The 12,500-nt window shown below is 37.6% G+C and overlaps 1 protein-coding gene across 1 annotated transcript in view; it reads right to left on the bottom strand.

Moving 5' to 3' along the window:
• ARID2 (AT-rich interaction domain 2) overlaps nucleotides 1-12,500 on the bottom strand; it is a 152,343-nt gene that overhangs the window by 2,415 nt on the left and 137,428 nt on the right. The window contains exons 19-20 of the mRNA XM_015816902.1: nucleotides 3,475-3,595; nucleotides 3,301-3,392 (exon numbers count right to left, since the gene is read on the bottom strand). Coding sequence (XP_015672388.1) covers nucleotides 3,301-3,392; nucleotides 3,475-3,595 — 213 coding nt within the window. The remainder of the gene's footprint in view (nucleotides 1-3,300; nucleotides 3,393-3,474; nucleotides 3,596-12,500) is intronic.

Genomic DNA, 12,500 nt, shown 5'->3' with positions numbered 1-12,500 from the left:
CATTTGTTTTTAGGAACTTAATCCTAAAACTGAAAATAAATTATAGTGTTCCAAACAAAACTGGCTGTTCTGGGATTAAACAGTAGATTTGTCCACAAAAAATGAAGGGTACAAAACTAAATGAAAAATACAGGTAAATTTACTTGATACATACACCATTCACTATATGTCTCAATCTCTTTCTGTACTTGCAAATTATTTTTGTTTCCATCATATCCATACACTATTTCATACAAAGCTTTTAAGCTTCTGTAAACATTTTTTGAAGTCTGAATTTCAATTAAGTAGTACTTTCTTTTCAATCCATTCATTCTTTCTATATGTACTTGATTTGATCTCCATTAATTCTCTCTCAATCTTGATATGCAATCCACATTCATTCATCAGCCATACATCCTTGTCTCCATTTTTTTGCATTACCACATGCACTTTTTAAATAATGTATTCACACAGCATTCGATTTCTTAAGCTACATTTGCCATTTTACACGATGGGGTTATAAATCATGACATCATGTGATTATATTACTTAAGAACAACAAACCTGGCAGTCCCCACTGCTGGGGTGACTTGTTAAGTGAGGATTTCATGTGACCACAAATTTGAGACTTCCTACCAGTTTTCAACAAACAAAGTCAACGGCAAAACCAGTAGAAAGTTGCATAAGCTGGGAAGCTTGCAATCAGGCCAGCAGGTGAGAGCTATGGAGTGCGTCTGGGTGAGTGGGAAGTATTGTAGTATGGCATAAATGTGGGCAGGGGGTGTTGTAGAAGGTATTGTAATATGGCATGGAAGGGGCTGCTGCGGCATGATCTGTGTGTGGCTGGGCAAGCATATGCTATAGAGTGTAGGCAGGTGCAGCTAATGGGAGCAACTTGAGACCTTCTTTGCTGGCTTCCCCATTAACTTTGCTTGTAGGAAGTCATCAGGCAAAGTCGCAAAATGTGATCATGAGACTCATAAATGCAAGCCAGTTGCCAAGCACCCAATTGTGATCATGTGACTGCAGGGGTACTGAACTTTGAAGACTGGTCATAAGTACCACTCTGCTCATATTGCCAGGAGTTTGATTCCTCCGATCCTGACCGGCTCAAGGTTAACTCAGCCTTCCATCCTTCTGAGGTTGGTAAAATGAGGACTCAGATTGTTGGGGGCAATATGTTGACTCCGTAATTCGCTTAGAGAGGGCTGTAAAGCAGTGTGAAGTGGTACATAAGTGCTATTGCTATCTGTAATGACTTTTCATTCAGAATATTGATTTTCACTTCCTCTTGTCCTTTTACTTTTACTCTAATTTATTTTACCTTTCTTCCATATCTGTTTTTCCACTAAACACAGCAATAAACCATCAAAAATGGCTCATCCCTCATATTTCATCATGAACAGTTATTCTTTTTTATTAATTCCTTTTTCATATATACATATTAATAGATTATAGCTAAAACAAATATATAAAATAACCACCCTGATTCAGTATTTGGCCTCTGAATAACTCAATTTTATGATCTCAACATTCATTCATATTATGTAACATAATGACTTTCTATCCCTTCCAACTTTATTATTATTATTATTATTATTATTATTATTATTATTATTATTATTATTATTATTACTACTACTACTACTACTACTACTACTACTATTATTATTATTATTATTATTATTATTATTATTATTATTATTATTATTATTATTATTATAGTTTTGCATTTTCCTCCCCCATTCATCCATGGTTTTTCTATTCTCATAATTCACTGGCAACTAAAACCTACTTATGAATTGCTAATAGGTTCAATCAATTTTTATTATGGCCACAGATCAGCAAATAAAAGCATTAAAACAATAATAATAATAATAGTAAAAAAATAAAAGACAGACAGAATAATATATTGTGATTGGTGGCAGATTAACAGTCAGCAGTTAAAGTTTACCTAATTTTACATACAACATAGCAGAATTTGGCCACATTCAGAAAAACTACTTTATACTGATCTGATAACAGTAGTTTATCATAAAAAAGATCAGTATTTCCTGAATATATTAAGTAAGATGTTATAAATAGCACATCAGAATTTCAAAATTAATTGCCCCATGGTACAGGCAGCATTTCCTGCTAATTGCTGGGACAGTACTGGTCAGTTTTGGCCCATTTAGGGCAGACTGCCTCAAGCATAAACAAAGCACACACACACTATTTTTTGTAAGCCAGGATCTCTAATCTAGAAAACACCTTGGAAACCAAACCCAGTTACCTACATCCCACCAACAAGGAATCAATACATGGTACTGATACACTAAAACAGAGTTCCCTAACCTTTCAGGGTTGATGGTCCAGAGAGGGGGGAGGGTGGGAAAAAGGGATGGTTTTGTGGGAGAGGTAAGCGCATGCACGTGTGCGCACAAACACCCATTGCTCGCTCAAGTGGGTCTGCGAATGCTGATACTCGCAGCAATGCTCGCATGCACCAGCCAGCCACTCATACAGCCCAGTGGCCAATAGGCCGTGGCCCACAGGTTGGGGACCCCTGCACTAAAAGATACACATTCAACATTATAATATTTTTATTTAAATCCAAATGGGTTGAATTTAAATACTAAAACCAAAATGGGGCAACACCTGGGACAATTAAGTGTAGATTTTCCACAAGAAAAAACATTTTAAATCTAACTACCATTCACAGTTATTGTCCTTCATATGCCTACTTTTACCATGCATAACTAGTTTTTTTCTTATACTAAGTTTTCTTAAGAAAAAGTATTAAATATTGAAAGAAAGCTATATGGAGACAAACAGTTTATTATGGTCTCATTATTACCAGAACATTAAAGAGCATCACACATTAAAATATTGCATTAGAGATCAGGAAGTAAAGAAGGAAATGAGGGAATTGCTCATCTCAAGCATCTTCTAAAATTATGCGAATAAATCAAATTCTGACTATGCACGCATGTACTTTTGCTGGGTGGAATAATAGGTAATTGAAAAAGTATTTGAAAATATCCATATACATACAAAAAAAATGAGGGGGGGGGAGAACAGAAGAAGCAAACATGTACTAAAACCTACATCAAAATCCAAGTAACCTTCATTAAATTGGCATGACTCTTTTCCAACCTTTTTTTACACAGCCATGAAAGAGAAAATGAGCAGGAAGTTTAAATGTCAGAATAAGGACAAAAAAACAGAAAATTATAGGCTGGTACAATGTATTTAATAATGTTTAGGATTACATTTGTCATCTCTGAAAATTTATCCATGAGCAAATATGCAATATTGCATTGGAGACAATCTACTCACCTGCGACCACATTCTGAATATTTACCAATATTTTTTAATATTAAGGCAGCTGTTAATCGGATGTGTTTAGTAATTGGTCCCTCTTTTTCATCCTAAGTCAGAAAAGAAACCAAGTTTTTAGTACCAGTGTCATACTATTTCTTTCCAGTGTATCGTCCATATTATTCTACTTACTGTGAAATCTCTGAAAACGAGGTTTCGTGATCCCCGCCTTAAAGCCATGAGGGCAGCACTAGGGTGATTGACAATAGCCTTCTGTGCTCTGGGAGTAGAAGAACCCCCAGCAGTTGGTGGCCTGAACAGATTTACAAATAAAAATAATTACATAGTGTTTCTGGCACAAGTATTCTTTCCTTCTGCTAAACTGATGCTTGGTGCTAATGAGTTCTAATTATTTTATTCCTCAAGAGAAGGTTGTTCATATTTTAACTAATAAAATAATAATATATTAGAGAAGTTGCCATTTACTTGTAAGATGTTTTGTCAACATTACTAATATATTGCAATTTTTAATTTTTGATTTTTGTTAATCTACCCATTTAAATAATTATCCCTCAAATGCAACAACAACCCCTCCTCCAAATGCTATGGGTAGAGCAATGTTTCCCAAGAATTGAAAGCCTTTGGAATAAGGAACAATGGTAGTTTTCCTGCATTATTTTCTATTATACTTTTAAACTATTTAAAAGTATTATTCTTTGGGGAGGGAAGATGATGCAGATCTAAAATATTTAATTTTGCGTTGGCAGCACATCTAGAACTAGGTTCTCTTTATCTAGTTTTAGGAGTTGTGTGGAGAATCGATAATGTTCTATGTCGTATTTATGCAGAAATTAAATTAAACATTCAAAAGCATTTATAAACGTTTAAATACATCTGAAAAACTTTGCAGTTTTTATTATCATGGCTAACACTACTGTAAAAAAAATTAAATCTTGCTTTAATAAATACATTGGTTGATAATATATCAGATCTTTTTTGTTCCAGGCAATAAAGTAATAGATTCATATGAGATTTTTATGAGAAAAGCCACCTTCCCAAATAGTTGACAATGCCTATTAAAATAATGGAATTTCTTAGACATGGTCATTGAGAGTTAATCTGTTGGTCCATTTGTCCCTTTTCCCTTATCTAAAATCTTTTTTAAAATTACTGTGTTTTTTTTTTCATTTGATACATTTGATTCATTTTGTGCTATCAAGTCAATGTACACACTTAACAACCATATTGTCATATTCCAGCTAAATAAGCCCAACCAAGCAAAACACAAGAAACATGATGAACCCCAATGTTTATTTTATTAGGCAAAATCCAATCTGGCAAGTTTAAAGGAAAGCTAACTCTAAAGCTATGGCAGGAAACAGATAATTAAAAGAGTAAAACTTCCCCTCCTCTCTCTGACAGTTCAGATCACATTGTTCAATATATCTTCTGGTAATTGTTATGAGAAGAAACTTTAGTTGCCAAAATAATTCTTCAGCATTCACGTTGATAAGGAGCACCTGTGGATTCAAACTTTCCCCTCTTCCCCCTCCCGCACTGCTGGCAAATTAAAAGCATGCAGCAGTCCTAAAAACAGTAAGCTTCACAGCTTGACAGGTCGTTCCCCCCTACAAAGGAAAGGGAATCTAGAAAACAAAAAGAATACACATTAATGCTTGCTTATTTTTTCCTTGTACTGGTCCCGGCTTCCGGGGGTATTTTGTGTGGAATCGTTTTACCAAACATTCCGCTTTTACGTGCTGGGCCTTCACCCATCTAGACATCGGGTAACCCTCCCATTGGATTAAGTATTGAAGCTTTCCCTTGTGGATTCTGGAAACAAGGATTCGCTTAACTTCACAATGCATTTCCCCTTCTACTACTATTGGGTTGGGGACTGCTGTCTCTACCGGTCTCAGTGTGGATTCCTTGTATGGTTTCAATAAGCTACAATGGAACATTGGGTGCACCTTACTCAACAACCTTGGTAATTTCAGCTCTACGGTCTCTGGGCTAATGACTTTGACTATGGGTAAAGGACCTATGTATTTCAGCCCTAACATTTTGCAACTCTGTCTCAGCTTAAGATACTTTGTAGACAGATACACTTTATCTCCCACATGGAACATCTCCTGGGGAGCTCGCTTCTTATCTGCCTGTTTTTTCTGACTTTCGGCTGCCTTAGCTAGAGCCTTCTTCACATTGGTCCAAATCCTTTCAAAAGAATCCACCCAGTCACTTACGTTGGTTGAGGATGGGGGTCCTGTGGGTACTATGGAATAGGCACAAACTCCACCCCATGGCTAATTTAAATGGAGTGAAACCAGTATTGTTGTACACTGCAAGAGTTCTCACCAGTTCATTTGCTGATCGTTGACATAGCAACGCAGGTACTGTTCCACTATTGTGTTAGCTCATTCTACTGATCCATTAGTACTTGGATGAAAAGCAGAGTTGAGCCCCTGGGAAGACCCAATCATTTTTACTAACTACTAACTGCCTCCAGAACTTAGCAGTAAATTGGACCCCACGATCTGAAATGATGCGCTTAGTCACCCCGTGCAGCTGTAGATATGTTGCAAAAACATCTTCGCTAACTTCTGGGCTGAGGAGAGTCCAGTACATGCAATGAAGTGGGCTTGCTTGGAAAATAGGTCTATCACAGTCCATATCATGCTATTTTCCCCACTTTCTAGTAGCTCCACTATAAAGTCCATGTGTCATTGGTTCCGACTAACGAAACACTTCAAAGAACTTCCAGGCATTTTATCCTAAAAAGTCTCTTTATTTATGTGACAAAATGTCGGCCCAGGCATGATGAAAGGCAATGCTAGGATCTGAAATCCCCACCCACCAAGCAGTTATTATTGCTAGCATTTCCACTCCCTATTTTGCTGTCATGATTTACGTTCTCCAATTAGTGTGAAGGGCAAAGGTTCCCAACATACTAACTTCAGTGCATCTTCTTCACTGTCCTTCAGATATTCTTCCAAAGCCCTTTTTTCTTCTTCAACCATCTGATGCACTTGCAACATTGCATGCCCACCTACTTGCCCTGGTAGGTAGAGTCTGTCAATGTCGCTGCGAGGATGAAGGGCACGATTCATTGTCATTATTTTTCTGGTCTTCCTATCCATTGCTTTTAGTTCTGATTGAATCCAGTCCACTATTCCTGCTAGTATTTAATGATTGGAATTGCCCAGGTGTTGATTGCCTTGATGGTATTTCCTCCATTGAGTTTGGACTTGGTATTCACTGTCTCGCGTTTAAATTAATACAATTCTTACTATATCAATTAGATAAAAATAACTTTCTTACATTTATCAATAATTTTTATTTATACATAGCCTAGTTGTTTCAACATTCAATCTTCTTAGACAATCAACGTCCTGGATAGTTTTTCCCAATTTTTAGTTTCCCATTAATATTTAAATTTAACGTTTAGTATTTATGGTTTCCAAGTTTTAATTAATCCCAATTCCCTTTATCACAATTCATCACAAGATCTAATATTCAGGATACATGTCTTATTTGTTTGAATTCTCACCATCTTACATCAACCAATTAATAGTACAATATAGTATTCTTATTTTCTAATAATTTCCAAATATTTTTAATTTAATAACCAAAATTTCTCTTATTTCAACATTTAATTCTTCCTCTCTTCTTCTCTTAATATCTAGTATCTCATATTTAAACTTATAATTTTTTACCGCTATATAATAACATATTCATTACATTCATCAATAAGTTTTTAGCTTATATATATCTTAATTACCTTTACATTTAACCTTTATAAGCAAATCAATGTTCAAATTCAACTATTAATATTTCTACTTCCAAGTTTTAAATGATCAAAGTTTTCTTTATCTCCACTCATAACAATATCTAGTATTCAAGATACACATCTTATCTATTTGAGTATATTCTATTTTAATTCTCTTTACATTTACTTCTACAGTTGGACTCACAGGTCCATAGCACCCTACTTTTCTTCAGTCTTATTCTAGCTTTCTTTCTTTGCCAAATCATCTTCCATGTCCGTGCTTTTGAATCATCAAATAAATCTCCCTGTATTGTTATAAATATTGTTTGAAGTAGAAGGAACCATCTGGTTGCCATTTTTTTGAGAGGACTGATAAATCTTCTATTTTTACATCTCGACGTGGTTCTCCTGAGTTGTTTATCTTCTCTTCAATCTGTTCTTCTTGATCCTCAGGTTTCTTCTGATTTGTGTAGAAAGCCTTTTCCCTTTTCCATATTGTTAGTCCCTTTTCTGGATTTTCCATTGACTATTTGTTGATCAGTTGAGTCTTCTGTCATCATATTTAGTTGTTCCACTTTTTCTGTTACATTCTCTATAGTTAATTCTTGAATTGTAGTCAAAGTTTGAGTTTGTATCTCTGGGCTGACATCTTGTTCTTTTCTGTAACCTCTTATTTCATCAGTAGCTGTTAGAATAGTTTGATGAATTGCTTTTAACATAAAGAGAATCTGTTCCTGATCTTCATCCATATTCTTTTAGTAAAGTATTAGGTTAACAGCTTTACAATCAGAAAATACAGGAATTTTTTTTTTATTCTCTGAGTATGGAACACAGCTGGGCTTCTCACAGCTGCTGTCTCAAGATTACAGTCTTATCTATTGTCTGGGCTGCTGGCCAAGTCTCTTTTAAGCAATAACAAATTGTAATATCAGGTTCAGCCACAGGATGTCGCCCCTAATTTAAAGTTTTCTTTTGAATCCAATGTTTTTAAAATCTTTTCAGTTTAGCTTCTTTTTTATAAGTAAAAATCCCAGATCTTCTGTAAGAATAGAAAGTCTTTTAATCCACAAACTTTAAGAAATAAAATTCCAATTAGGATCATTAGAATCATTTTTAAACTCCCCTGGATAGTCAGTCACCACTGTTTCTAGAGGGAGAGATAAAATCTCCCTTCCATCTCCACAGGAGGGAAAGTACTTTAGGCAGCGTATGCAGGAAAAAATAGTTAGGATTTAAGAGAGGTAGATCTCACCCAGTCTCATCTGCGCTGCTTTATAATTGCCTGGTGGCAAGTGTGACTTCGGCTGTCTGCAGCCTAGTGACGAGCCATATTTTGCTATGGCCGGTCTTTCGTCTGCTGGTTTGGAGGGCTGCCTCGGATCAAACGGAAGGGCTACCGCCCTCCCGCAATCAAGCAGGGATCCCCTCCTTGCTGGTCGCTCCTACAGGGCAACTTTCGACCCTTTCCAGGGTCCCCTAGCGAAGCGAAACTGGACGCGGAAGATGGAGCTCGCCTTCCAGACATCTATGGGGGCTGCGTCGGCAAACCGGAAGTCCTCTAATTTCTTTCTTGACTTCAATATGCTTGATGTTGTCAGCTTGAAGGATACCCAGGTATTTGTAGTAATATTTTCATCCAGACTTTTAATGTTATTTTCGAGGAGCATCTTGATTCCTTCAGTTTTCATTATTTTTCCTTGTTTGATAATGAGTGTGGCATATTTGTCCAATCCAAACTCCATTGCAATATCTTGGCTATATATACTGACAGTGTTGAGCAGTGATTCTATTTCACATGGAGTTTTTCCATAAAGCTTCAGATCGTCCATGTAAAGGAGGTGAGACAGTCTGGCAGATGATGATGATGATGATTCACATTAAAAAAAATTCTAAAAGGCAGCTAAAATATAATATGAAAATGGATGTTAACAATAATGGAACTATTCTAATATCCACTAGTTCTGTTGGATCCCTAGGCTTGATGGCAAAACCAAATCTTAAAGGATTTTGGAAAATCAGAGCAATGGTGTCAGCCTAAACTCGGGGGAGGATATTCTACAACATGGGTGCCACAGCCAAGAAGACCCATTGCCTAGGTCCCTAAATGACAGAACTTGCAACATACCTTCTGTCAAGCCTGCCCGGGCTCGACATACACGAGGGGGGAAGGTGGCAGACCAGCACGGTGGAGGAAGAGCCAGCACAGGGTCCAAGGCAGCTCACCGTCATAGCTCTGGCAGGGCGTTCGGGCCACCACCCAGTTGACGGGAGGTTCCGTGAGGCTCGGGAAGCCGTGCCTGCGCAAAAGGAGGCCCCAGGAAGCTGCACCTGCGCAGAAGGAGGCCGTGGGAAGCCGCACATGCGCAGGAGTTGGAGCCGCCGAACAGCTGACGGCCAAGCGAACCGGAGTGCATTTAAACGGACAGACTGAAACAGCTGTTTCTTTTGATTGCTGCTGGGTGTTGGGTGATAGGAGGGTGGGGTTGTAGGATAATTGATGGGTGGGGTTGTGGTTTGTTGGGTGGGGGTGCGGTTGCTAATTAATTGGGTGGAGGGAGGGGTAGCATTAGCTCAAATGTATTTAAGCAGCGCTGGGAGGTGGTTGCTCCCAGCACGAACTTTGTATGGCAAAGAGCCTTGTTGCTGAAAGTCTCTGCTGAGTCAACATTTACCTTAAAGTAAACTGGTGCTGCCTGAGTCGAGTTGTCTTCGTGTCCTTCTTTCCTCAAGATCCCGGTAGGATTGTTGACACCTTCTCTACTAGCTCTGGTGGGACAGAAGGATGTAACTGGGTAATCCTTCTGGTATTATCCCTCTAATAACCTGGTCCCATGTATGGCTTTAAAGATCAAGGTTAGCACATTGAATTGGATCCGGAAACAAATTACCAATGCAGCTTGCAGAGCAGAGGTGCAATGTGTGTTCTAAAAGGAACACACATTACTGCCTGCATCATTCCACTTTGAAGCTTCCTAGTGGTCTTCAAGAGAGTCCCATGTAGAGCGCATTACAATAGGGTTACTCACACGCCACCCCCAGCTTGCTTTAACAAGCCAGGAAGGGCATGGATTTAAAGACCAGGTGGCTGACTTCCGGTTCCGGTATGCGGCGACGCCGGTCGCGTCTGGGGACTCGTCTCCAGTCCGGCTGGGTTTTCTTCATTGGTAGACCCCCTAGTGGGTCGAAAGTTGCCCTGGAGGGGCGACCATCGTGGAGGAGACTTGCTGGTGACTGCGGGAGAGCGGCAGCTTCTACTGTAGGGCCAGCTATTTCCTTAGGGCCGACGGAGCAACGATCGTCCTGCAAGATGGCCGATTACTCTGCTGCACCAGCCAAAGTCACAATTACAACTAAGCGTTTTAGACCCACCGCGGAGGATCCAGGTGAGACCTTCTTTGCCCCTCTCTTTGCCCTAATTGGTTCTCTTTATTGCCTGTAAAAGCTTGTTTGGAATTACTTTCCTGTCTGGAAAAGCAGCTTTTGTATGTGTGGGAAAAAAGATCCTGAGAACAAAAATTTTAAAGACTATATTTTATTTTTATTCAGTTTGAGATACAGAAAAAAATGCTTTTTTGAATTGTATTATTATTTTATTTTGGAAGACTATTCCTTTTTCCATGTTTTCCTTTAAAAGATAGAAAAAAGAAAAAAAAGTTTTTTTATTTACTGAGGACATCTAGTGGTGAAAAGTTAATACTGCAACTGTGATCATTCTTTGGAGAGAAGGACCTGACCTTCAAACTATTCCTGGAAAAAATAAGCTGATGCAGCTGTGAGAACTGAGGGGGTGGACATTGCTTAACTACAGTTTTTACTAAAAGGAATAAAGAAAGGATTTTCAAAATGGAGAAATTTCACTCTCATTTAAATCGCAAGCTAATATTGGAAAAGATTTTTGAGGATACTGAAGAAATATCTGCCATAAGGAAAAAGATTATTATAGAACGAAGAGCCAACTCTACCCCAAACTCTCAAATTGACTTTCAGATCACATCTGATTATTCTACAAACCAAAATATACCAGAAGAGGAACCTAGGGAGATTAAAGAGGAATTTGCTACAATGAAAGAGATTTCCACAGACCTAAGAGCCAGAAATTCTTCAAATTTTAAAATTGACTCGCAGATTACATTTGACTATTCTACAAACCAAAATACATTAAAAGATGACTTCATTGAGAATACAGAGGAACTTATTTTACCTTATAATCATCTTATCTACATTTCTGAGGATCAGAAAAAGCAGAGATTGAGATTTGAACCTTTAAAACAGCGAGGCTTCAAGGATAAGAAAAATAGAGGTCCAATGCAGAGGACAGGAGGCTTCTTACTGTCTCAAATGGTATTACAAGTAACAAAGAGAGACCTATCAGCTGAAAGGGAAGCTTTGTTATGGAAACCTGCTTGGCATAAAAAGAAGCCTAGAATAAGACTGAAAACAGAAATTTAAAACTATATACACTGGATTTAAGGCATTTTAGAATTATGGATTGATTTAAGGACTAAGCTTTTGAGTTAGAAGTAAGAAAAATGGGTGACTATTAGAATATATACATTAAATAGAGCAAGAATGTATTTCTTGGAATAATAGGTTTATTTGTATGAAAATTATCATGTAATGGAATGAAGAAAACTGAAGAGATGTTTTAGATCGGGATTGAACTAATAATTAATTGATGTTATTTTAATAAGATAATGTGCTTGTTTGATAATAGGGAGGTTATTAGGTTTGATAATTAATTGGATGAAATCAGTACTTTGTCTTACAGGATTTAAAGAAATTGATTGATTGAGGGATTAGATATGTATAGGATAGATCAATATTTTATTTTATGTGGGAGATATTAGTGGAAGATGAAACAAATAAGATTTATGATAAAATCAAGGAATTAGGATATATTTGGAAGGGATACCTGAACTGAAAATGTGGTTATTTAAAGTTAAATTTGATTATGGTATTGTAATTGCATAAAGCTCTAAAACAGGATTAAGATTAATAGAAATTTAAGTTAGAAATAGATTATTTTAAATATATTAAATATATTAAGCTATTTGAGGAAAACAGAGAGGGAATACTTGATGTATTGATTGAGTTATCTATATATGTTTTGTTTTTGGACTTTTGATTACCCCTGTACCACGGTGTGTCTCAAGCACTTTGTTATAAGAATCAAAAACCAATACAATTTGTTTTAAAAAAAAAGATCAGGTGGACTTCCTGTGGCGAGACGCCGCCGAAGGAGGCTTTTTCCTAAGCCTCCAGCCCGGGACTGCGTCAAAGCCGTCAAAACAGCGCGGATCAGCTGTTTTGCGGCTCGGAACTTTCTCCCCGGGCGAAGGGGAGAAAGTGAGTTTGGCTGGGATAGGGGTTGAGTTCCCTAGTCCCCCCAGGAGCGTTCCTGGGGGGATTTAGGTGAGAATTCCCCCGGAGTCCTAGCCTCTTCTCCGCAGCT

Source organism: Protobothrops mucrosquamatus, unplaced genomic scaffold, assembly GCF_001527695.2.
Source record: "Protobothrops mucrosquamatus isolate PMUCROS unplaced genomic scaffold, P.Mucros_1.0 scaffold526, whole genome shotgun sequence".
NCBI classification, from domain to species: Eukaryota; Metazoa; Chordata; class Lepidosauria; order Squamata; family Viperidae; genus Protobothrops; species Protobothrops mucrosquamatus.
The sequence above is the reverse complement of the archived record's forward strand: the minus strand, read 5'-3'. Positions and strand labels throughout refer to the sequence as shown.